Source organism: Antechinus flavipes, chromosome 2, assembly GCF_016432865.1.
Source record: "Antechinus flavipes isolate AdamAnt ecotype Samford, QLD, Australia chromosome 2, AdamAnt_v2, whole genome shotgun sequence".
Classification (NCBI taxonomy): Eukaryota; Metazoa; Chordata; class Mammalia; order Dasyuromorphia; family Dasyuridae; genus Antechinus; species Antechinus flavipes.
This window is the reverse complement of record NC_067399.1, coordinates 618248896-618275091: the sequence shown is the minus strand read 5'-3', so window position 1 is coordinate 618275091 and position 26196 is coordinate 618248896. Positions and strand designations below refer to the sequence as shown.

The 26196-nt window shown below is 35.3% G+C and overlaps 1 protein-coding gene across 1 annotated transcript in view; it reads right to left on the bottom strand.

Annotated features, from left to right (window-relative positions):
• TMEM273 (transmembrane protein 273) overlaps positions 1–26196 on the bottom strand; it is a 48588-nt gene that overhangs the window by 5488 nt on the left and 16904 nt on the right. The window contains exons 2-4 of the mRNA XM_051981899.1: positions 20026–20079; positions 18002–18112; positions 11857–11887 (exon numbers count right to left, since the gene is read on the bottom strand). Of these exons, the coding sequence (XP_051837859.1) occupies positions 11857–11887; positions 18002–18112; positions 20026–20079 (196 nt within the window). The remainder of the gene's footprint in view (positions 1–11856; positions 11888–18001; positions 18113–20025; positions 20080–26196) is intronic.

Here is a 26196-nt window from a genome sequence, read left to right as displayed (position 1 = left end):
GACTGGATGGTAATCAGTTTTGTTGCAATGACATTTGAACTGTCCTTTTAAAAAACATTCATCATGGAAAGATAAACATTTCTGATGACAACCCATTAGAAGATGAAAGGGATGGAGCAGAAAAACAGACACTGAGAAAACATGTCTATTCTGGTACATCAATGGGAATTAAGCACAGGATAAGAAGCCAGAAGTCCGGGGTTTGAATCTCACCTTGGGCAGTGACCTGGAATCAAAATGACTTAAATTTATTTATCTATTCATTCATTTATTTTTGCTGAGACAATTGGGATTAAGTGACTTGTCCAGGGTCACACAGCTAGGAAGTGTTAAGTGTCTAAGGTCAGATTTGAACTCTGGTCCTCCTCATTTCAGGGCTGGGTCTCAACTATAAAATTATCTCTGAAGTCTTTTCTGACTAAAACTGATCATCTGCCTGTTTTTATGTTTTTGTAATTACTTTGAACTCACATAATTTTTGCACTGGTTTTAGAGTATGTTTTCTCCAGTGCACTTTCTTTGCCACAATGAAATCTCTGTTTTCTTGTTTGTCTAGGATTTTCTTAGACTCATTGAATGCTGAAGTTAGAAAGGATCTAAAAGGTCATGTAATTTAACCTTTATCTGAAAAGGCATTCCCTCGCCAACATTTTTCCAAACAACCCATCTATCCTCTGTCTGAATGTCTTTATTAATATAAAACCCAATGTATTCTGAAGCCCCCTATCCTTACTTTGGACAATTTGAGTGATTTGGAAGCTTTTTCTTTACATTAGTCCAAAAATGTCTCTTCTTTGTGCTCCCATTTCTGTCATTTGAGGTTAAGCAGAAAAAAACAACCTTTATTCTTTGACTATTATTGTTTCCCCCTCTTTCCCTCTCACATACAAAATTTTATGAAAAATTAGTTCATCTGGGTTCTTGTTCAAGGTCTGCCAGAATTTATAGACTCAGAACTGAAGACCTAGAAGACAGACCCGGAGACCATTTATCCAACAATAATATACAAACAACATCCTTTAAAAAAAAAAAAGGAAAAGAAAAAAATGTAGGATTTGGGAGACAACCACTACAGGGGAGCAATGACCTTCAAAGTGGACATTTGTATAGATGGATTTATCCACTGTACGTCCTGAAACAACCCTTCCTACTGGCTTCCTTTATGTCTCAATTAAAATCATATCTGCAAGAAGTCTTACCCAATTCCTCTTAATTCTAGTGTCTTTCCTGTTATTTCCTATTTATCTTATATATTTTGTTTGAATAGATGTCTTTGTTGTCTCTCCCATAGATTTTGAGCTCCTTGAAATTAGTATTTTTTGCCTCTTTCTGTATTTCCAGCACTTAGTGCAATTCCTGTAATATTATTGTTCAGTCATTTTTTTTCAGTCACATCCAACTTTTTGACCCCATTTGGGTTTTTGTTGGCAAAGATATTGGAGTGGTTTACCATTTCTTTCTCCTAGCATTTTTACAGATGAGGAACTGAGGATTAAATGGCTTGTCCAGGTTCACACAACTAGTAAGTATCTAAAACTAAATTTGAATTTATGAAGATGAGTATTCTTGATTTCAAGCCCAGTGCTCTATCCATTATACCACCTAGCTGCTCCATCTGGGCACATACTGGGTGCTTAATAAATGCTTCTTGATTTAAAATGATTGATGCAACAATTTGACTTCCACTTTCTTTTACCATATTTTGCCTTTGAAATAGCTGCTCTATTTCTATAAAATATATTGTTTATGATATGTTCATGGCTCATTTTTTAGTTTTTGGCAAAAATCAAACTAAGAACACTTAGTCCTATTTATTGGGAGATGAAAGGAGGTTAGAGAGATGGGAAAGGTCCAAGACTTATGATTTCATGAGAATGTCTTACAGTTTTTGAAACTAAATTTACTATCTCCTAACATCATTGCTCACAAAATTCTTATAAATTCTCATAGTTGTGGTAAGCATTTACGTATTATGCTTTAAAGTTTCAAAACACTTCCCTTACATTATCTATTTTGATCTTCATAATGATACCATGAAGTAGATAATGTAGTCATTATTATTTTCCATTTTCAAGATAAAGAAACTCAAGTTCAAAAAAATCATAAAAAGAAACTGAGATTTAATTTAATCTAATAAACATTTATAGATTTATGGCTCAAAAGACTTGGTGTCTCATTTATGGTCATATACATAAGGAGGATAAAAAACAGAGCTCAAATCCAGCTCCTTTTTATTCTAAGACCAGAGCTTCATTCATTGTATTTTTGTCTGTCTTCTATGATTGTATCACCAGATAATTCTCAAGACTTTAGAAATATGACTTCAAGAAGTAGCTCCCACATCTCAATCTAATCCCCTAAGGACTCATTCACCATCCTTGTAATATTCAACCAAAGTGCTCCTTCCCAGGCATCCCTCTCCTCAGGGTATTACTTTGCCTTTTAAAAAAAAGTAAGTTCCTTGAAGTCAGGGGCTTTACTTTGCTTTTTTAACTTGCATTCTACAGCACTTTGGACATTAGGGTAGCTCATGGTAAGTATTTAAAGAATATTGTTTTCTTTCATTTATTCATCTCCTCCATAACATTAAACAATCTTAATTTTCTAACTCCTAGTTCAAGGATATTTATTCTGTACATCCTTTAAAAAAATGTAAATAGTTACAAGAATTCTGAAAAGCAATTATTATTCTGGAGTAATCTCTGCAGAGAATTTTTTTAACAAGTGAACCCAAAATGTGGGGAGAGAAATTTGGTACGTACATGTCATGATGAAAAGTTCTCAGTAGAAGGAAACTATCTTTGTCTTGGAACTCTGGTTGTTAATCACAAAATAATTTTTAAAATACAAGTAACATTGACTTTAGCATATTGTTAATGTCCTTGGAGCTGAAAAATAATCAGAATAATCTGGCTATCTTTATGTATTGAAGTCCTGGTCTTTAGAGAGAGATGGGAAAGGTCAAGTCTCAGTTTGAATTGCTGGTCATCTTATTAATTTCCTCATCTAATTCACTTTATCAAATAGTGAACCTAGGAAGTGTAGTTTAAACCTATAAAAATATGAACTCTTAAAAATCTTAACTAACTGTGTGACCCTGTATGGCCTCCATTTGTTTTTCTGTAAAATGAGAGGGTAAAATGAGAGCATGCTTCTGTCTTCTAATATTCCATGTGTGTATTTAATAAGATCTTTCATCATTGTCTTCTAAAAATAATTTGACAAACTCAAACCATGCTAACATTTGATGAAATTGTTATCAGATACTTTTATACCTTAACAACAAGAAATTTTAATCAGCATTTTAGTGATTATATCATATGCAAATGTGTTACTACCAATTAATATTTATATAGTGCCCAATGAAGTAAATGCTTAATAAATGTGTCGAATATCTTCTATTATTATATATGGTTTCTTGAATGGGAAATTTATTGTTATATATTTTGAATCCTCTTTGATATTCATCTGAGCACATGACAATGTTTTGTTTTGTTTTTTATTTTCCTTTTCTGTCTTTTTTTTATTCTGTTCTTTCATATTTTGTATTTAGTTTAATATGAAATATGTGCATATATGTGTTTTTAAAAGCAAAAATAAATGTGTTGAATAAAATTTAAAAGATAATTTTATATGAATAAACTTCTGAATAAGATAATCATCAGGAAATGGGCACTTACTCATTTCTAATAGAGAGATAGAGAATAACAGAGTGGTAATGTGATGAAAAAAGCTGATATTGACAGATATTTTCAGAATAGCGTGCATACATTATCTCATTTGCTAGAAGCTTAGCTTTAGATCTAGAATGAGTGTAACTGATTCATTTAACTGAATCCCTTCATTTTACAGATGAGGAAAATGAGTCCCAGAGTTCCATGAATTGCATAGAAAATGAATTCTAACAACAGGATTGGAACCCAAACCTCCTGACTTTATAACCAGACCTCCTTTCATTGTAACATGCACTCCATTGCCTCCCCTTATTGTTATCTTTTTAAATCTTATCTCTCAGAAGGTATCCAAGTGTTCTCTTCTCACGTGCAAGTCAGAATCAAGCAGCTCTACTGAATCACTAGTAATCATTAGTAAATCATTCATCTTCCTTCTGGGTCAAGTATTTTAACGTTTTCCTTCTCCTAGGAGAACTGGCTCCCTCTCCTTTCCTAGTATTTTACCTTTCTCCTGTCTCAGGACCTCCCTACAACAAGTATCTATCCCTTTTCCCCAGATTGTTAATTTGCATTTCATATCTGCTAATCACTTCTAAGCTTAATAAATAATAGAGGGAACTCTGGTGTCAGTCAGTCAAAAAAAACACTTATTAAACACCTACTATGTGCTGGGCATTGTGCTAAGTTCTATAGTGCAAAAAAGGCAAGAAAAAATGTTCCCTGATCTTAAATAGCTCACTATCTAATAAAGGAGACAGCATGCAAAGAGTTAAGTACAAACAGGCTACATACAGAGCGAGCTGGAGATAATTTTAGAGAGAAGGTAGTGAGATTAAGCAGAACTAGGGAAGATTTCTTGTAAAAGGTGTGATGCAAAAAGCTATGACCTAAAAATGAGGTGGGTATTTCAATTGGATCTTGCTTTCCTAATTTCCTGTTCCGATTACTAACCCCTCAGGCTTTCAGGTTCTCATCTGTAAAATGTCAACAATAGCACTTGCCCTGCCTATAGCAGGAATGGGGTGTATTTTATATGAGCCAATATAGAAAAAGCCACTTTTAATCACTGAAGTGCTATTTGAAAATAAACGATAACTAAAGCTTGTGTATATAAAAGATTCAAGTATGATCTCTTCAGGGGTATTTGTATTTTAAGAGAGGATCCTAAGACCCAAAGCCAAGTTTAAGACTCTAAGATCCAAGCCAAGATGGAGGGAATAGTCCCTATTCTCAAAGAAACTATAAAGGTGTAATGAAGATAGAAGGATTAATGGTTGGAACAAAAAAGGAAATGCCCCGAATCTCTAAAATCAAACTAGGCTGTGCTGGAGACACGATAGACTCAAGAACCTATTCTTCAATTTTCAGTGTGAGCATTTATACCTCAGAAATCAGCAAATATTAATACTAGGGGTTGACATTATTTTTCTGATGATTTAGACTCAAAAATGTGATGGAGAAAAATCTAGTTAATGCAAATTCAACTGAAAAATGGGTCTATCATGTTTCCCCCCCACCAAGAAAGCCACTTGTTTAACATTTACTAGCTTACTCCTGCATGCAGGCGACTGCCTGTCTGCACTTCTGGGTGGGTGTGAGGAATTTCCCTTCTCTTGGTGTTCTGTTTTGATATGAACATGCATTTCCAATGAATTAGGTTTTAAGCTGGAACCTTTCCACTTTGCTAACTATTCTGATTCACTGGGGAGGTAATTGGAGGAGAAAAGTTGAGTGTTCTGCCAGATCCTTTTGAAAAATTCAGATGAAGATTGTACTGATTGGTCATGAAATATTGTAGTAATGAGTAATATCTGAAGGTGCAACGATGAGATCAGCAGTAGTCACAGTTGTAGTAGCAGTTACTTACATCTCCCTAGATCAAAGTTTGTAAAGTGTTTTAGACTCATTATCTCATCTGAAGTTGGAAAGTTTGTGAAAACTCCCTGAGGTGGGGGATTATGTCTGACTTCATCGTTGTCTTATTAATGCCAACTCAGAGCTTTGCACTTGATACATGCTTAATAAACAATGGTTGTTGAACTGAGCTCTGCTATAACCCTTTTGCCAATGTACTAGAGCAGGAAAGGAATAAAGAGGGAATATAATGGGTGCTGTTTATCTTATCTATAAGATGAACACTGCAAGTCAAAGAATATGGTGTGAAAGTTTCAAGACCTGGCTTTCAACTCTAATGTATTTGAGTAGACACTGAGGAAGAAGATATTCCCCTAAAACTTTCCCTACAGGAAGCATTGAACTGATGATTAGGAGATCTGCGTTAATATTTGGGTCTACCTTAATTTTTCCAGTTGACCTTGACTGAGCAACTCATTCAACCTTTGCTGATTTAGTTTTCCTCATCTGCAAAATAGGAAGAGCAAGATACTCATAGAAGATATTGAACTGGAAGCCCCCTCCTTTTTCAGATGAGGAAATGGAAGCCCCCATGAGTTGCTTCCAATGACACAACTAATTTGTGGAAGCATGAAACTAGAAGCAATGCCCAAGCTGCCTATCTTACAAAGTTAAAATTTAAAAGCACTGGAGTTAAGGTCCTTTCTTGAATTAAGCTGCAGAGAGTGCAACTCCATTGGGCTGGCCATGTTGTTCAAATACCAAATGTATGCTTGCCAAAATGTCTATTTTATGGAGAACTCACACAGGGCAAACCACTCATAAGATGGTCAGAAAAAGTGACATAAGAACACTCTGAAGGTATCCCTTAAGAATTTTAAAATGATTATATGACAGAGGAGACACTGCCTAACATGATGCTCCTTCATCAGAAAAGGTGCTGTGCTCTATGAACAAAGCAGAATTGAATTAGCTCAGAAGAAACACAAGGTGCGCAAAGTTGTAGAATCCACCCCAAATGTTCATAGGGACTATTTGTCCCTGACCTGTGGTAGAGTGTCCCAAGCTCGTACTGGTCTAATCAGCCACAGTCGGACACACTACCTGGACTCTAACATAAGGATATCATTTTGATCCTCTTTAAGAAAGAAGGACATCAACAAAACCAAATCTAACGTATTAACATGTCCCATAGACTCTTGGCAAATATTTGTCGAACTGAATTTTGGAGAAGAAGCCTTCCATCCCTCTGGGGTCAATCCAATTCTCTCAACATTCTTAGCAACCTGAGGGAAGGGACAACCAATTTTCAGTACAATGTCAGAATGAGATCTTCCATCATCATCATCAACAGCATTTATTAAGTACCCACTGTATGCCAAATACTGGAGAAACCAAAATAAAAATGGGCAAAACATGGGCTCTCCCTGGGAGCTCAGTCTAATAAAGAAGGCAACATCCAAACAATTATGTACATACAAGATGTGTACGTTTTAAGTGGCAGGATGTCTAGAGGAGCAGCCCAGAGCCATGTGCCCTGTAGCCATGAAGTAAATGACATAATCATAGATTTAGAACTGGATGAGACACTAGAAGCCATTAAGGTCAGCTCTCTCATTTTATAAATGAGGGAAATTATGAACAGAAAAGTTAAGTGATTTGCTTGTGGTCATATGAAGTGAGATTTTAACTCATGTCTTCTGACTAAAAGTCAGTGTTTTTTTTTTATTCCAGCCGTCATGTCCCTGAAGTGATACTTAGCCAAACATAGCCTAATGACCAGGGGAAATATTCCCAGAATGTAAGAGCGGGATGATGGCGTTCCTCTGTCAGAATCTGTAAAAGACATCGGTCTCATGTTAACATTTGCCTGAGGTAGCATGTGAGGTATTCCGTCAGATGGTGGGGACCCTTTTGATGTTGTGTTAACCCCCTGGAAGCTATAGCCCAGTGCCTGGAGAATGTCAACCAGTGGCTGGCCAGGAAATGAGGAGGAGGGGTGTTGTGCCGCTGGAAAGGGAGCAGAAGAGAAGGAACACCAGAACCTGAACCTAGGACACAAAATACTACAGGAAGAATCCCCTACTGCCCTCCCAGGAACTGTGAGAAACCCGCCCCCCACCTCCTGCCCTCTCTGCGTCATTCAGGTGTGTGAAGAGAAAAGCCTCCTGGAGTTAGAGTTACCCAAACAATCTCCTAAATTCATTCCTGAGAACTTCTCTTCTGTCACGGATTTCTGTTGACAAATAGAAATGTCATTATTGAACTCATGTGGACAAAGAATCAGAAATGAGGTGGACTTAATGACTGTCCTCTAAAGGAGCGTGATGTCTCCTCTCTCACTTCCCATGTTAAATGAGGAAAATGAAGGGTTTGTCACTGTTCTATCAAGTGACTTCACACATTTAACCCCCACTGATCCACCCAGCAGAGAGCACTTCAGAGAGTCTTCAGAAAAAACAAACAAACAAACATATATATTATTATACTTGTGAAGTCGTTTTCAATCCTGCCTCACTCTTCATGACCCCATTTGGGGGTTTTCTTGGCAAAGATACTGGAGTTGTTTGCCATTTCCTTCTGCAGATCATTTTGCAGATGAGGAACTGAGGCAATTAGGAAGAAGTGACTTGCTGAAGGTCACTTGGTACGTGTCTGAAGCCACATCTGAATACAAGAAGAGAAGTCCTCCTAACTTCAGGACCAGCTCTATCCACTGTGCCAAAAGTTTGTAAGCACATATGTGTATATTCCCAAAGAAGATTACGATTTTTTCTGTGGCTGGGGGTTAGAGTTGGGGAATCACTTGAAAGACATAAGAAATAAATATATATGTATGTTTATGCACAGGCACAAACACATCCATGCATATATATGTATATGTATGTATATATAAATACACACACGTTATATATGTATGCATATTTCCTAAAATGATTTCTCCCTTTCCCTCTCTCTCTCTCTCTCTCTCTCTCTCTCTCTCTCTCTCTCTCTCTCTGTCTTTCTGTCTCTCTGTCCCTCCCTTTCTCTTTTTCTATCTCCCACTCCTCTCTCTTTCTCTCTGTTTCCACACCCATCTCTGTATGTCTCTCTGTTTGTCTGAGTCTCTGTCTCCTCTCTCTTTCTCTCTCTCTCTCTGTCACTCTTTCTCTCTCTCTATCACTCTTTCTCTCTCTCTTTTTCTCCGTCTCTCTTTCTCTTTCTCTCTGTCTCTCTCTCTCTCTTTCTCTGTTTCTCTCTTTCTCTTTCTCTCTGTCTCTCTCTCTCTTTCTCTCTCTCTCTCTCTCTCTCTGTTTCTCTCTTTCTCTCTATCTCTCTGTCTCTCTGTCTCTCTCTATATATACACACAAATATGTATATATATGTGTGTGATTACATATGAGCATGCATAGATGCATACATATGTATACTGTGTACATATGCACATATATTGTATTATACACATGGGTACTCACTAGCTGAAGAAAAGCTAGGATGGGATAATCAGAGCTTTTCCTCAAGGCACCACAATTTAGAAGGTGCAAAAACATTAAAGAATTAGCATTTTAAAAGTTTATTGTGGCTACGTTTTGAAGCACTTTTGAGCCATCAGCAATATAGATATAACTGAGCTTTGCAGCTAATGACCAAGAAAAAGTAAAGTCAGAAGCCTCCAAACAATGTACTTTCTCCTCCGTACAGTCATGGTCTAGATGAGTTCTTCCCCAGGCTCCCTCACTCTGCTTCTTCCCCTCAATTAGTCTCACAGAGCCCTGGGATATCTCCCCCTAAGGCCTGGCATTGTTGTCACCACAAAACTCTGCTCATTGACTGAATTTCCTTAGTCACCTCTTGTATTATTTTGAGAACATGAATTATAAAACTGGTTTCAGGGCACTTTGCCCCAGGTGCTAAAATTGCCAGTTACCGTTCTGCTTATCTGATAAAGACGCCCCAGACCCTTAGAACCAAAAATTAGTTCAGGAAGAGAAGCCAATGAAAGAATTCCCAAGAACTATCATGGAGCCAATAGAACGCACTGAGCAACATTGTAAGGCAGCAGGTGCCACCTGCAGCGTGGAAAGATACTTTCCTGGGTTTGCCACCGGGGAGCCATGGAGTTTTTGCTCAGAGTCAGACAGGAATATGGCCATGAATATTGGTTCTTCATGTCTACGGAAGTTTTGCTTCCTGCAATATTGCCACAGTATTCCAGGAGGAAATTAGGTGAAATGAAAGAGAGAGTGTGGTGGTAGGAATATCCATTGCATTTATACTGGAAAGTGGAGATGCAGCTATGGATTTCTGAAACCTCTGAAAATTCCATGAGATACTGCCAAAATTGGCTCTTTGCCCATTTCCTAGCCCCGAATTACAGAACTGAACAATGAAGGGATGATTTGGACTCTTCGACTGAGAGCTAGAAAGAAACTCAGAAGTTACCAAGACTATACTCAACCCAAGACAAGAATTCTCTTAAGAATTACTTTCCTTATGTTTAGTTATAAAATATAAAACTTTAGTCAATAAACATTTATTTTGTGTCTAGAAAGATGAGCATTGAGGATTGATATAAGATAATGAATTTTAGAGATCATCAATTTCGACCCCTTCATTTTGCAATTTAGAGAAACAAATTTCTTCAGGGTGACACAGTATTTGATATAGGATTTTAACCCAGGTCTTCTGGATTCCAGATCTAGTAACCAGTTCACTATGTCTTGCAAAAGAAATAGAGGAATCTTCCCAGACAAGGTGATGGACAATGGAGAGACATTAAGGAGGGACTCCTTACCAGTGATGTGTCCTGTGCAGCCATACACCTTGCAAGTATCTGATTACACCATCTTTGATGAAATGTCTTTATTGCTCTGGTTAGACTGGAGTAAGGAGATCTTGGTTCCTGAATCTATCTTAGCTTATCCTAAACAGCTCCCCTCTTCTGTTCTACTTGCTCAAGGGATAACAACTAATTCTACTCATACAGAGAGATTGAAAGAGTCTAGAGAGAAAAGTCTGGGACATAAATTTTCAATGATTCAAGTAAATTATTTCATCAGTGTGGGTCCTCCTTTTCCCAAAACAGAAGGCAACTTTCTTATGACTTTTGAGACTTTCTGTAGCATCCACCTTACAACCAGTCTGGAGCTGAGCCTCTTCAAACTTAGCTGGGCTGTTCCTTAGATGGCAGGTGATACTGGTCACTGAGCCAATATTTAAAGCCTTCCCAGTATGTTAGGGAATACCTAATGCCCAAAATTTTTGACAACCCAGAATATATCAGTATCTCAACTAACATGAGCATTGAATAGAACATTAGTGGAAGGGCTTGAGATTACAGGCAGGTAGTTGGGCTATGGTCAGAGTGATGGATTTTAAGTAGAGAAGACCAAAGTTTGAATTCTGTCTAGCCATATGACCTGACCAAGTCACTTAATCTGTGTTGTCCTTAGTTTTCCACCTATAAAATGGGAATAATATTATCTATTTCTCACATTCAAATGAGATAACAAAGTAAATGCTTCAATTACCATATGAATGTTAGATATTTTTATCTTAGATCTGGAAGAGATATAAAGGCCATCTAGTCCAACCCTCTCATATAATGAGGAAACTGAAGCCCCAGAATGCTATGACTTTTGCAAGGTGAGAGAAAGAGTAAGTATTAAAGGCACACTCTGAACTGAGGCACCACAGTACCAATTATACATTTCCCTTTATCTTGATGCATTCAGGTCCAATTTCACATCAGATCAATAGCTAAGGGATTCCTAATTCCTTAGATAGGCCAAATGCACTGAGTGCCTCTCCTCTCCATCAAATCTCATCTCCTTGTTTGTAACATTGACATTATTTACACTCGAATTATTTTTAAAATATACAATGAAATTATGATTTTTCAATTATTCCCATTTTTTCCATATTTGTTTTTTAATTTTAAAAAATTTTCCTTTATAAGGTTGTTGTTAGTATGTACTTTCTCCTGCCAACCCTGATTTTTTTTTTACTTTATATTATATTCATATATTCATCCATACATTTATTAACTGCCAATGTCCCAGGCCCCATACTTAGTGCTGGGAATATAAATGCATTCCTAAAAGTCTTTCCAGATTTTTTTTTGTTTCATATGTCTGCCAGTATTAATTACATGATAGAATCCCATTGTAATGTTTTACAATTTATAAAATCAATTTATTGCACGGTCAACAATTTATTGTTGTACCAGTTGTTTTCCTACAGAGGACAACCTCCTTATCCCAGGAGAATTTAATCTGTAATTCTTTTGGCCTCAAATACAAGGATGAGGAAAATAAATTAATTGCCATAACCTAAAAGCAATCCTTACCTTGTGTTGCTCTTTCTTCGGATAGATGTGTCTAAAAAGAGGATTATAAGGCATTAGATAAGCAACATCTACAATCTGTATTACAATGCATTCTCAGTCTGCTGAGCCCCCGTGTCTCTTGGGACCAGTACTCACCATTATGGGAACAGAAAATATTATGGGACTCGATATGGATTTGGAGAATTCTGGAACTACTTTGAAAAGGATTGTTGGGATGGGGAAGAAGAGGAAGCAAGTGTAGAGGCAAAAGAAACTATAAAAGGAATGAAGAATTCTGACTTTAAGGTGGCTTGCTATCTCCTGCCTGTTGGATTTGGTAATGACTAATTTCAGGATCTAAATTCCATAGCCTTGCTGACTAATGATATTTTGGAATTTTAAAAAGCCAAGGTCATACTATTTGTTTTCTTTCTATTTTCCTTTCCAATTTTTCCCTCCCTTCTTTCATTTAAAATAGCTAATTTGGCTTGTGTGTGATGAAGAGGCTGTTTTGCTCTCCCCTTACTTATGTGGATGCAAAATTAATAGTTAATTACCTGTGCAACTATGACAAATTATGTTCCACATGAATTTAGATGTGCAAATTGATCAAGCAGATGCATCAAGGTAGCAGAGCATCCTAGGTCTGCTCAGGTATCTGTCTCCTCCTCTTTGCTTTTTATATGCAATAGTCTCGTTTTCCAGAGATGTGAACATCTTTCATCAACATGTTCATGATTACATTTTTAAAAGATACATCATTATGTAATTGAATACAATAGAAGGAGAGTTTCATAGATTGCAATATTGATTGAAATTCTTTAAAAAGGAGTAAAAATCAATGTTTTCTTATCCTGTGAAAGTATAAACCTACTTAGAAGTACCTGGGATTATAAGACATAACATTTTACATGCACCAGATGAAATATAGTACTATATGACTATTTATAGAGCCAGAGAGGCAGAATGACAATGAATATAGAGCCCACTAGCTTTGGAATTAGAAAGATGGGAATTCAAGTTCTGTCTCCAATATAGACCAGTTATATGACTACAAGTGAGCTAATTAATCTCTCAGTGCCTTAGAAAATCCTCTAAAATTATCAATTACAGAGCAGATATTGATCTGTATTAGTAAAGAGAGTTTCCATACTAAAGATTCGTTCATTGAAGAAATCATAGTGACAGACATGGACAAAGATATAGATGGAGATATAGACATGGACATGGACATAGGCACAAATGGACACAAGCACAGACAAAGACAAAAAAGACAGATATAGATACATACATAACAATCTATTTTTTCTCTCCATTGCTTCTTACTGATTTATGAGACAATTCTGTCTTGTGATTTCCTATCACCCCTCTTCTGAAGGTGTATATATATATATATATATGGTTATATTCTAAATCAGTTTTGGTTTTGGCCAGTTTTGTTTTTGGCCATAGTATCTTTCCACTTATCAAGAATATAAAATATTTGCTGACTGAGGTAACTTCTAAGCTCTTTTGATTTCCTTTTTGTGAAACTAACTTTAGATTCTCCCTGATATATTTTCCTATATAAGAAAATATGTTAAAGCAAGAGGTAAAATACCTCCTCCTTCCAAATATTTTCATATATATAATGCATATTTATCTACAGCTATACACATGTATTATACATGTATATATCTTTTGTACATATATGTAATGTATATATGTGTATGTGTATGCATTTATATATATGTACATATAGAAAGTATGTATAATATTTACATGCTACTTATTTAGAGAAACAAAATTTTTGACTGATACTGTTACTTCCTCAGTACAGAAAGCTCCTATTGAACTTTTCTTTGCTAATACAGACTAGCATCTTCTCTGCAATGTAGATTCTTGCCAAATTGCCTGAGGGAGGTATTAAGAGATGAGTGACTTGCCCAGTGGAAAGCAATGGAGAATAAAAAGTAGATTTGCAGAAAGTGTACATTTAAGCAAGATTATCCAAAAGCAATTAAAGATGAAACTGAATAAAGAACAACAAACATCTCCACCCCAAAAAAGATGAAAAAATTATCAATATTTTACAGCTAATTTTTTCTCCCTTATTGGACACCTGGGCCACTAATGTTTTGATTTTAATGTTAGAGTCTTTCATGTGCTATTGAGTGAGAAGAGGCAATAGAGAAAAGAATGATGGGAAGCGCATTTAGACCAAACAAAGCATATACTGAAGAGGTCTGTGCTCAAGGTATTAACAGATTTTCACATTTAGAGGGCACCTTCATCAGATACCTGAAAGGAAGAAAAAACACTGAACCATAAATGTTCTCAATATTGAAAGAGGAATTTGGGATACATCAAGAATTACTATTTTGTGTTTATTTTCTTGCCCTTCTAAAAGGTTTCTGAGAATGATCATATATCAAGGGTATCCTTGATGATGAGAGCAAAAAGGCTTTTGCAAATAGTGTTTTACAGTGGACACAGACCTTAACACAATTGTTTGAAAGATGTAGGATATATATAAACTAATAATGCTCATTGTTGCTCTTGCTTTAAAGCATTTAATTTAGTGGAGAAAAATGTAGTCTTTTCCACTCTATTCCGCAAGGTTCTTCCCTCCTGAGCATAGGTTAAGGCCATTCGGGATTCCTTGATAAATGTAATAAAGAAATAACTCTATTCAACTATATTCTGATAAATACAAATGAGAAAGAAAAAGAAGAGAAAAACTTGCATGCCAAAAGTATTTGTCTCTGTAATAAAGCATGTCCAGTACAGAATACAAATTAAAGAGAGAGTGTCTCTTTAAAGTATTCCCAGTATTCCTATTTGTAACATAAAATAAAGAAATGCTGAAATAAGATTCACAACCACTCAAAAGAACTTCATCTAACAAATCACCAAGAAAATATTAATCAGGTAAAGAATTTCTTAACTTGGAGTCTGTTGAACTCTTTTTTTACCCACTTAATAGTATTTTTGCCAACTACATGTAAAGATATTTTCAACATTCATTTTTGTAAGATTTTGAGTTCCAAATTTTTCTCCCTCTCTCCCTTCCCTTTCCCCAAAATGCCAAGCAATCTGACATAAGTTATACATGTACAATCTTGTTAAAAAATATTTCTATAATGCTTTGATTTTCACTTTTTTTTAAATTGGGGGGGTTGTATTTTTCTTTTTCATGTTTTTCCCTGTTGAACTACTTTTAAAAATACTTTGATTACTGAATTTCAATATAACTGGTTTTCTTTGTAATCATATCTATTTTATTTAATGCATTTAAAAAATACTACTCTGAAAAGGAGTCTATAGGACTTAACACACTGCTAAAATGATCCAAGACACACAAAGAAAGGGTTAAGAACTGATCTAGACTAAGACCTGAAGTTGGCTGAATAGCCCATGGACTAGTCCATCCATCAATTAGTTAAAAAGCATTTATTCAATGTTTACTATGTGCCAAGGAGAGTGATAAAATGGACAGAGAGCCAGTCTCTAGTCCTAAATTTAAGTTACTCCTCTATCATGTACTGGCCCTGGGAAAGTAATTTAATATCCCATTGTGTCATACTAAGGTTATGACTATGAGATGCTATAGCAATGAAACCACAGGTCTAGTGCCTATTGCTACCATGTGATAGACACTGTGGCTACAAAATTAAAAAAAAAAAAAAAAAAAAGCAAAAGCAGTCCCTGCCCTCAAAGAGCTTATATGTAAAGCAGATTCTGAAGATTTGGCACTGAACCAAACCCAAAAATAAATAGAAGGAAAGGAAAATGGACTGAAAATCCCACAGCCTTTTCAATGAATCCTATGCTTCTGATGTTGTTACATAGCTATAGATCACTGAATACCACTTCTGCATAGCTGTAATTGTGGGTGGCCCAAAAGGCGATGGGGTAATACATGCTGAGTTTAAATAGGCTGGTGATATCAACAATGAGTTGTCTACATCAAATAGAGTAAAAATTATCAAGAAGCTGAGGAGGAAAAAAGAGAAGAAAGAGAATAAGAAAGAAGAACAAGAAAAATAAGACCAAGAAAAACAAGAACAAGAAAAACAAGTATAATAACAAGAACAAGGAGGAGAAGAAGGAGGAAGAAGAGGGGAAGGAGAAAGAGAAGGAGGAGAAGGAAGAGGAAGAGAAAGAAAAGAAGGAGAAGGGGGAGGAGGACAAGAAGGACGAGGAAGACAAAGAGGACAAGGAGGAGGAGGAGAAGGAAGAAGAGGAGAATAACAAGAACAAGAAGATAAAGAAGAAGAAAGAAGAATAAGGAAGAACAAGAACAAGCGGAGGAGGAGGGAAGAGAGAAAAGAAGGAGCAAAGCAAAAAAGCAAGGAAGGAAAGGGAAGAGGTAGGGAGGGAGAGAGAAAAAGAATATTATTGAAATATTTTTAAAGTGTACAGAGGAAAAGAGAAGGAAATTCAGAGGGAGGCAAAAAGAGGATATAAAATAGTTTTAAAACAAATATGTTAAATTTATTAGTTTATAAAAACAAACTATACTTAATAGAGACTCATGATTTCATCTACAATCAGTCTTTTCTGTTCTTTATATGTGATAATGTCTCCACATATTTTTTTGGTGTTTTTCAAAATCAAAATGACAAAAAAATTTAAATTATTTTAAATAATAGTCAAACCTTAAGAAAAATAAATCACCACAGAGATATACAAATAACAAAGTTTTGTCAGCCATATAACAAAAGCAAAGCAAACAGATATGGTAGCATATGTTCCACTGATATCCATTCAAGATTAAAAGAACCTGAGGCAAGGAATCACATCCAAAGTCTACCTTCTCCACCTTTTATACTGAGTGTACTTGCTGTAAAGGATCTGTGAAATGGAATGGATGATGCTGTAAGAGTGATTTTAGTGTATGGTACTTAATTTAGGATATTCATTTTAAGAAGGGCATTGATAAGATGAAGCACATCCAGGGGAATGAGTGGATTAATGAATGAAAGGATGAAAGATCATTGATTAAATGCTTAGTATCTGCCAAACACCAAATTCTAGGGTACAAATAGAAAAAGCTAGAAAATTTCTACTATCAAGGATTTCACAGTTTAAGGGATTAAGCATAATAAAAAAGGTAGATAGAAAAGTCTCAAGTTTCTAAAAGTTATACAAAGAGCAGATGATTAAGGATCAGGGGTCTTCAAATTGCTCGAATAAGTCCAAAGACTGGAGAAGGAGTCTGTAGGGCATAAAGGAAGGTGGTAAATCTTCGAAGATCTTAGGGGTCAGTGACAGAGCAGACTGTAAGGCTTACTAGTCCTTAGATTAATCATTAGGTCCAATTGTGGGAGTGGGGAAAGATCTTCAGGGCAGATAAGCTTTCTTGGTTCCATGTCTCATAGGAAAGAATTGAGTATCTGAGTCTTATTTCATTCAAATTATATGTGCAATCAAGTAGCCTTAGGGGTGCAGAGGTGGTCTGTGACTGGGTAAAAGTAGGGAGAAAAGGTTGCCACTTGATGGTGATGGGTAGATGACAAGGAGAGTGCTGGCAACTTTTAAACTTTATTATATGAGGATGATTAGAATATGGCATGGGAATGTTTAACCTAAAAAAGGAAAACATTTGGGAAGAGGGGGAGGATATCTATCTTCTAGTGTTTGAAAGACTGTCATGTGGAAAAGATATTAACTTTAATCTGTTTGATCTCTGCAAATAGAACTAGAACCACTGGGGGAAATTATTAGGAAGACCGATTTCCACTCAAAATAAGGAAAATGACTGAATAATTATAAATGGAGGGAAAAGTAAACTGTCTTATAAGGTAGTGAATTCTACACCACTGGAGCTTTATTTATTTAAGAAGAATGGATTGGATCCTTGACATGGATATTCTAAAACAATGCCATGCTTCATGTAGGGGTTGGATCTCAAAGAAGAAATATTCTGATTTTCACTCAAGATTCAACCCTGAAGAGAACAATATTGTGTCCCCAGAAGACTTTGGGAGACATTGCACCAAAATGTTTTTGAAATTGGGAAAGCCTCTTTAAAAGGAACCTTGGAGGAAAATATTTCCCTAAAACCAAACGGTTCCCATATTCTCTTCTTATAAATATAGTTATAGAACCTACAGTGGTTCTCTGTAGGGATGCAACAGAGAAACTCCCCCTTGAGTAAAACAAAAGCCTGTATTTTTCCTACCTGAGGAATCATTATCAAACATATGTTTTCGGATCATACAGATCTTCAGTGCTAGAAAACCAGCTGAGATAATGATTCCCAGTGTAATTCCAATGATGGCATATTTGATTTCTGAAAATAGAAAATAAAAAGATTGCTCAGAATTGCTATTAACACATTAACACTTGCCCAAAATTCTTTAGTGGTCCCCATCAGTTAAAGAGTAAGTCTTTAAACCTTAGTCTTTAAACTAAACTGTTAAAAATCTTAGTCTTTAAATTTTAACCTTAAAGTCCTTAATATGGCATCTTCAAAACCCTCCATAGTCTAGCCCCAATATACCCTAATAATTTTTCAATTGATATGTGTCCACTATATGACAGCCACTCCACTTAGTAATAAGAATACAAGGGCAAAAGTTAAAGCAATTCTAATTCTCATGGACTACAATTCTGTTCATGGAAATTATGTATATATTTATGTAGATGTAGATTTTGATACACATCTATATACATAAAGATATACCCATATATATCTATCTGTGCATATTTTAATTGAAAATCTATAAAAATACAATATATAATTTACATATACAAATATATGCATGTGCATATATGCTTGCATACAACATATATAATATATAATTTACATATACGTTTTTATTTATATATGCACAAACAAGTTGTCTCCCTTGGCAGAATGTGTATTGCTTACTCCCTCTAATATTAGGAGAATACCAGTGGAATTGGACTACTGTCCCATTTATCATTCCTCCCCCTTGTGCATCTTTTCTTTCTATCATGAGAAGGCAAGGAGGTAGCTAGTGTAGTAGATAGAATGTTATTCTTGGAATCAGAAACGCTTCAGTTCAGATTTTGACTTTAATGCTTACTAGCTGTGTGACTCTTGGCTAATGACCTAATGTGTCTCAGCCTCAGTTTTCCCCCATCTGTAGAATAAAATCTACTTTATAGAATCGTCGGGGAGATCAAATTGAGAAACTATATTAAGACATCATATAGATGTTAACTAATTTTTATTATTCCTTTTAGTCTTTTCAAGCAAACTTAGAAGCAGGTTGGTTATTTTCCCTTGGTTCTTTGGTATCCTTATAACTTGTAATTATTATTTAGTACTTTTCTACATATATCCCTTATTTTCTGCATTCCCTTCATCTGCATTCACTCTAGGCCCAGTGCTAGATGGGGAAAAAAAATCTGTTCCACTAAGAATAAGGGATAGAATGGTACATGGTGCTTTTAAAAGATGTTAAAGTAAAAAAGATCTCCTCTCAAATTCAAAATAAACATATATTTTATACCTACTACCTACAAAGCATTATTAGGCCCTGGGAATACAAAGTTTAAAAACAAAAGCTTACAATTTAGTAAGGGAGATGAGACTTGTATACAAATAATCATGTTCAAAGGAGAGGTTCAGATAGAGGGTTATTAAAAATCTGAAGAAGGAGGGAATCACTTTCAGATGAGAGCAGGGGACATACAGGAAGACTTTAAGGAGGAAGTGACATCTAGACAAGATCCTCAAGGGAGGGAAGGGTTCAATAAGTAGAGATGTAAGAAGCCAATCTATAAATATGGACATGGAAAAGGGTAAACAAAGGCATAGATTCAATTCAATTAAGCATGCATATTAAGCAAAAAAATAAAAGCCTTATTGGATGGTTAAGGGTACAAAGAAAAGAGCTATTTCCTGCCCCCAAAGAGCTCACATTTTGACTCACTGCTAAAGAAGATAGGATAAGGCAGACACAGTAATACCTTCTCAGAAACAACTTTCCCCTTCTTTGCTTTAACTTTATCTAAGTAGTATCAATGCCTGGAATTTCTAGTATCATTCCCAATAACATTTCCCTAAAACTTTTCTACATATATTTCAGATCACATTTTGTGTCTTGTTGGAGAGAAATAAGCCCCAAATCACTCAACTGTGTTTGTTTCACAATGATTTCAGTGTTTGTTTACTTTAATTTTTCCTATTCTTGTTTTCCACTGATAACAAAACCGCCTGGGTCAGGGACCTACCTATTTCCACACCAGTAGATTTTCCTTTTGCCAGCACCTGAACTCCACCAAAATCTGCAAAAGAAGATAGTAATTTAATCTAATTGTCTCATGGATTTTTAGAATACAGTTTTGGACAGATTCTAGGGCAAACCACCTTAAACCCAATCCTACCCATATTTATTATAAACATCTGATACAATATGGTGAGCTGGTTTTATGGATATTAGTCTTGTTTCTTGTTTCCCTTGATTCTCCATTTTGGATGTTAATGTTATAAATAGGTTTCACTATTTACGCAGTGGAGAAGATTGTATATTATATGGCTAATTCAAATTGAAGTATTCTCATAAAAGAAAAACAAGAAGCCCAGTGAATCAATTCATTTTAAAATTCCTTCAAGATGCATGTCAGACATCCTATAGCCCAAACAACTTGCTGGTTAAATAAATTTTTCTTTCCTTTCAACTGGTTGTTTTGACATTTTATTAATTAATCCACTGGGAATGGGTTCTTTGCTTGCATAATTTCTCCATTATAACCATTAATTCAATAGCCTAAGGCTTTCCTATTTTTCTTTTTTTCTTTTCCGGCCACCATGATATTCCACAAATTTTGATATATGAAGATAATGGAATACAATACTGTCATTAGAATTGATGAAAGAAATGATTTGAAATAAACCTAGGAAGATTTGTATGAAATGATGCAATTAAGGGAACAGGAAAATAATTATGTCAATAGCTACAACATTGTAGACTTTAACTTTGAAAGACTTAAGAATTCTGATTAGCGTAATATCCAAGCAAAATTCCAGAAGACCCTTAATGAACTATACAATATGTCAGCCTTCCTAAAGCTCAATCCTAATCCCTGTGCTTTCCAAATTAAGTGTGTGACTTCTCACAAGTCATCCCACTGCCCTAAACTCCTGTTTCTTCCCTTATAAGATGAAAGAGGAGACTAACAGATCTCTGAGGTTCTTTCCAGCTCTCAAACCTATGATCTTATGTCTCTTAATAGGAGGCAATAGCATCTAGCAGTATAACATATACTACCACATGCTACTGCCTCCTAAAGAACAATGTAAGGAATATTTATTAAACACTTCCTCAGAAGTGAGAGAGTAATAGTAGATTGAGCATTGGCCATGGAGTCGAAAGGGCTTGAGATTAAATCCAACCTCAGATACTTATTAGTTGTTTAACTGGGCAAATTGCCTCCAAAAAATAAACAAAACAAACCAGCTAGCCACCATGCAAAGCCTTGGGTTTGGTCCTGGAAATGCGAAAGGAATTTTTAAAAAAAGATAGTTCCTTTCTTCAAAAACGTGCACAATTAATTGTACACTACTAAGAAATTTGAAGAGAGAAAAAATAACATTGTGGGAAGAATGGAGACAAACCTAGATGGAAATGACATTTCCGAGCTAAAACACGAAGGAAGAAAAATTACTAAGATAGAACTGAGACAAGAGTTATGTTTCAGGTACTAAGACTGACTTCTATGAATGCAAGGGGGTGGAAGGTATGTACTATTGTGCCCTGATTATTTCATGTCTTATTTCTCTAGCTGGATGGTAGAGTTCTAGAAAGTAGAGACAGCAGCATCCTTTGCTACTTTTGTGTCTTCCACATACCTAGCACATAGTAGGTGCTCGATTGAATACAGTAATTGTTTCAGTCAATCAACAAGTATTTATTCAGCAACTTCTCTGTGCCAGGTACTATACTTGGCACTGGAAATACAAGTTCGGTTGATTGATTGAATGATGGCAGAGAATCATAACCTTTCACAATAAAACTTAGATCAGCGTTTCTCAAAGTCTAGACCAGGGGGATACCTGTGATTCTTTCAGGGAATCTGTAAAGTCAAAAGTATTTCATAATAATACTAATGTGCTTCAGTTTAAATAAGAAAATATTAATACATGTAACCCAATTAAAAAAAAACTCTTTTGAAACCTGAGACCAAAAAAATTGGGAATCATTGACTTAGTCACTGATTCATATATTTAAAACTGGAAAGGATTTCAAAGGCCACTCATTTCAGTCCTTTCATTTTACAGATGAGGAAATTGATAAACTGATAAAAGGAAAGGGGACATTAGAAAGATATTTTAGGCTCTATATCATGGGTCTGATTCAAAAAAGCAGTGGCTTTCTTCTTATGTTGGGGGAAAGTATTTTCATTACTACTTGTTCAATTGTACATAGAGATATTGCTCATTCTTGTAATTCCACCATTAGCCCAGTAACACCATCCATTAAGACATCCTTTGTCCTCCACTGGGAGGGAAATCCCCAAACGCAACTCTCCTCATAACCTTCTTTTTAAAAACCTGGGTTCAGAAAATCTGACCCCTGGAGTTGTAATGAGACTCTGGATAACAATCAATTATACAGATACTAGAGCCATCCTCACAACCTCAGGTCATTCTATTTGGATTCATTAGTTGTGTGGGAGTCCCTTCTGTGCTATATAACCCAAGGCACTTATTTCCCCTGGCACTGCAAAGTAGTAGCAAAATGTATAGGCACTAACAAATTGGTCAGCAGAACATACAACATGCTGTCCCCCAAACAGTTCAGGAGTTAAAGTCCTTATAAATGTTGCCGAATTTTGGCATTGGTGCAGAAGATGTGAGGGTGATTCCAAGTCCAAAACTTATAATGTTTTATGATCCTAACTCTCTGAGCTGTAGTTTACTCAAATGTAAAATGGACATAATAATATTCATGTTCATTCCCTCTTTCTTCTTTCATTCAATATTTATGGAATGAGCAAGACATTGTAGGTAAAGTAGACAGGTGTTGCAATGAAAACATGGTAGACTTGGAGAAAGGAAGACCTGCATTCCAATTGTGTTTCAGCCATTTACTAGTTATATAATTCTGCATTTCATCTCTGTTGGTCTCTGTTTCCATATCTGTAAAATAAGGAGGTTAGATTGGATGAACTTTAAGTTCAGTACTAAATTTATGATTTTATAATGTGACCATAAAAACACTAAAGAGAAAAGGATTCAAGAATTATGGCAAAGACAAATTAATACTACATGATGACTAACTTAATGAGGGGGAGAAAGAAAGGGGTAGAGTCAAAGTTGAGTTTGAGGCTATCAAGATGGATTCCCTAAAGAGGGTGCCTAAAGAGGCAATTAGAAACAGGGAAGTAAGCAAAAGGAATAGGTTTCAGGGAAAAGATGACAGGTTTTGTTGTTTGTTTGTTTGTTTTAGATCTACTGAGTTTGGGGTGGAACTGAACTAAGTAATGTAAAATAATTTATTGATCTGGCAAAGCTGAAGACTTTTCTTACTTATTTAATTGGCTATTTAATGAGAGAAGAATGAGAATTATTATCTGGAAGAAGGAGAGAATGAAATGCCAATTTGTATGACAAATGGCTGAATTCAACCCTGTTGGTTGTTCAAGATGTTATTATGGATTTTTTTTTCTGAAGGGAAAGGAAAGAAGCTAAAAATTCAAATTTCTTTTCCTAGTATTTAAAACTCTCCATGTATGGTTTCCATATTACTGACTTACTTCATATTGCATACTTTATATTATATCCAATGTTTCTTAGCAATTTCACATAGATAGGAAGCCTTTAGTCCACTAATAAGCAATGTTCCATATATGGAATTCACTGGACTACCAACTCACTACATTTATACAAACACATACATGCATGCAGACACACACACACACACACACACACACACACACACACACACTTGCCTCTTAGAATAATTAATTTTTTTAAAGGCTCACCTCAGGTATCATCCTCTATTTAATGTCTTTCCTAATTTCCCCTATACTTTTACCTCTTTCTCCCCAGTGCAATTTAAATTTTATTTTTACTCTCTTTTACAATTCATCTTGTCTTTTTAGACCCCTATCAAGAAAACCTGGTGAGGTGTCCAAAAAAACCCTGGTGCAAACAATGCTTTGTGCATGTGGAGTGAAGAGTAGTCTGAGAATGTACATAGGAACTTTTGACCACAATTCACTAATGTTGGAAGGAATCCTTTCTCAGTAATAGAAAAAAGAAGTGTGAATTAGAGAGACAAAGATATTCTATTCAGAAATTAAAATCATAGAATTAGAGATGGAAAGGACTTCAGAGAACATCTATTCCAAAGGGTTCTGTGACACTAAAAAGTCTTTGACAAAATGCTGAAACCTACAGATGCTTTATCAGACTATCTTTAAATGCATTTTATACATATGTTATTACTTTATTTGTATATATATATATATATATATATATATCCAAATATACAACCACAAATATACAAATAATAATATTATATAACATATATATTAGCATGAAAAAAAATCAATGACTGACATACAGATTATAAATATAAAGAAGAAGATTGTGAGCATATGTTATCTAGTCAAAACAATAAGTATAACAATTTCTAAGTAGTAATGACCACAAAAAAAAATTTCAAGAAAGTACAGCAACGGAAATGTGATAAGAAAATAGCTGCAACTTCTATCGTGAGAAATTCACCAAACCTTGCCAATGCCTTTGTAATCTGTTGCCTACATTCATAATTGAAGGAAAGACTAAATTTCAGTTAGAGGTTAGTGAAAATAGAAATGCAATGTTGTTCCCCATCCAATTTCATGGATGTCCTGAAATTTATCATATGTTAAGAGTTTATGATTTAATCTAACCTCATTTCGCAGATGAGGAAATTGAAAATATCTAGGTGATTTGTCCAAGGTTATGCAATTAATAAATAATAATGGCAGAATTTGGATTCAGAGTCTCTGATCCCAAATCCAGCATTTTTTCCAATATACCCAATTGGCTTCTATTATAATTCAATAACAAATGATACCTACCTAATAGCTCAGGTCCTCCTGTGTTCAAATCGAATGCCAGTCATTTATTAGCTATATGACTCTGGGCAAATCACTTAACCCTATTTGCCTCAATTTTCTCATCTGCAAAATCAGCTGGAGAAAGAAATGGTAAATCACTCCAAGATCTTTGCTAAGAAAACCCCAAATGGGACCACACAGTCAGACATGAGTAAACAATATCAAAGGAAGAAAGAAGTGGGTTACAATGTTGCAATGTCAATTCATTTGACAGCAACACTTGATGATAAATGGGAATCATTCATGTTTGAAAATTTCCCCACATATATGGTGAACATATGCTTAGTTTAGTATCTGATGCCTACCCTTTGTTTATCCCTGTTTGGTTGAAATCAGAATGAGATTCAGATACATAAAGAAGGATGTATCCACAGAAATATATTTCTATAAATATCCTAGCTAAAAACTATTGTTTTTATAGGTCTATAACTGAGTATTTGCCAATTTACATGCAGCCAGGATGAACTTAAAAGAAAACACTTAAGAAAGTCAATTCTAAATATTAGATTACAAGCATTTCCAACATCTAAATTTCAAATAAAAAAGTTTTGAGAATCCAGGATTAGTCCAAGGACTACAATTAGTATTTCTTTTTGTTATAGTCATAGGATAATAGAGTTGGAGATGGAAACCCCCTTTTTTTACAGATGAAGAAATTGAAGCCCAGAGAATTTTAAGTGATATGCCCAAAATTACACAGATAGTAAAATGAAGGTGGAATTCAAATCCAAGACTTCCAACTCCAAATCCAGAATTCTTCTCCCTACATTTTTCCATAGTAGTCAAGCCAGCATTTATTTAATTATTAAGTAATTACCATTTGTTCACATTAGATTAGATCATGTAAAAAATAGAAAAAATTAGAAAATGAGGTTTTTGCTATTAAGGAAATTACAACTTGTTTGGGGAGATAAGGCATAACTAGAGAATAATAGAAGGAAGTAAAAAAAAATCACATTTTCGATGGTGTAACTCTGCCTCAGGCCTTTGGAGAAAGGAAAGATCATTTAGATCAGAATAGTGAGGGAATGCTTTATGGAGATTTGTGTATAGGTTTTGAATAGGTTGAAATGGAGGATGGGAGAATTTCTAGACACAGCAACACACAAGAAAGCACTGATGTACTAATGGCCATAGTGTGTGTGAGGCAGTATAAATAAACAATACAGGAAATAGCCTGATGAGAGTGGAGAGTTTAATGGTAGGAAATCCAGAATATGAGGTTAAGGATGTCAGATGAGACAATGAATTGAGGGCTTAAAGCATTATATATGGCCTTCAACTTCATGTATA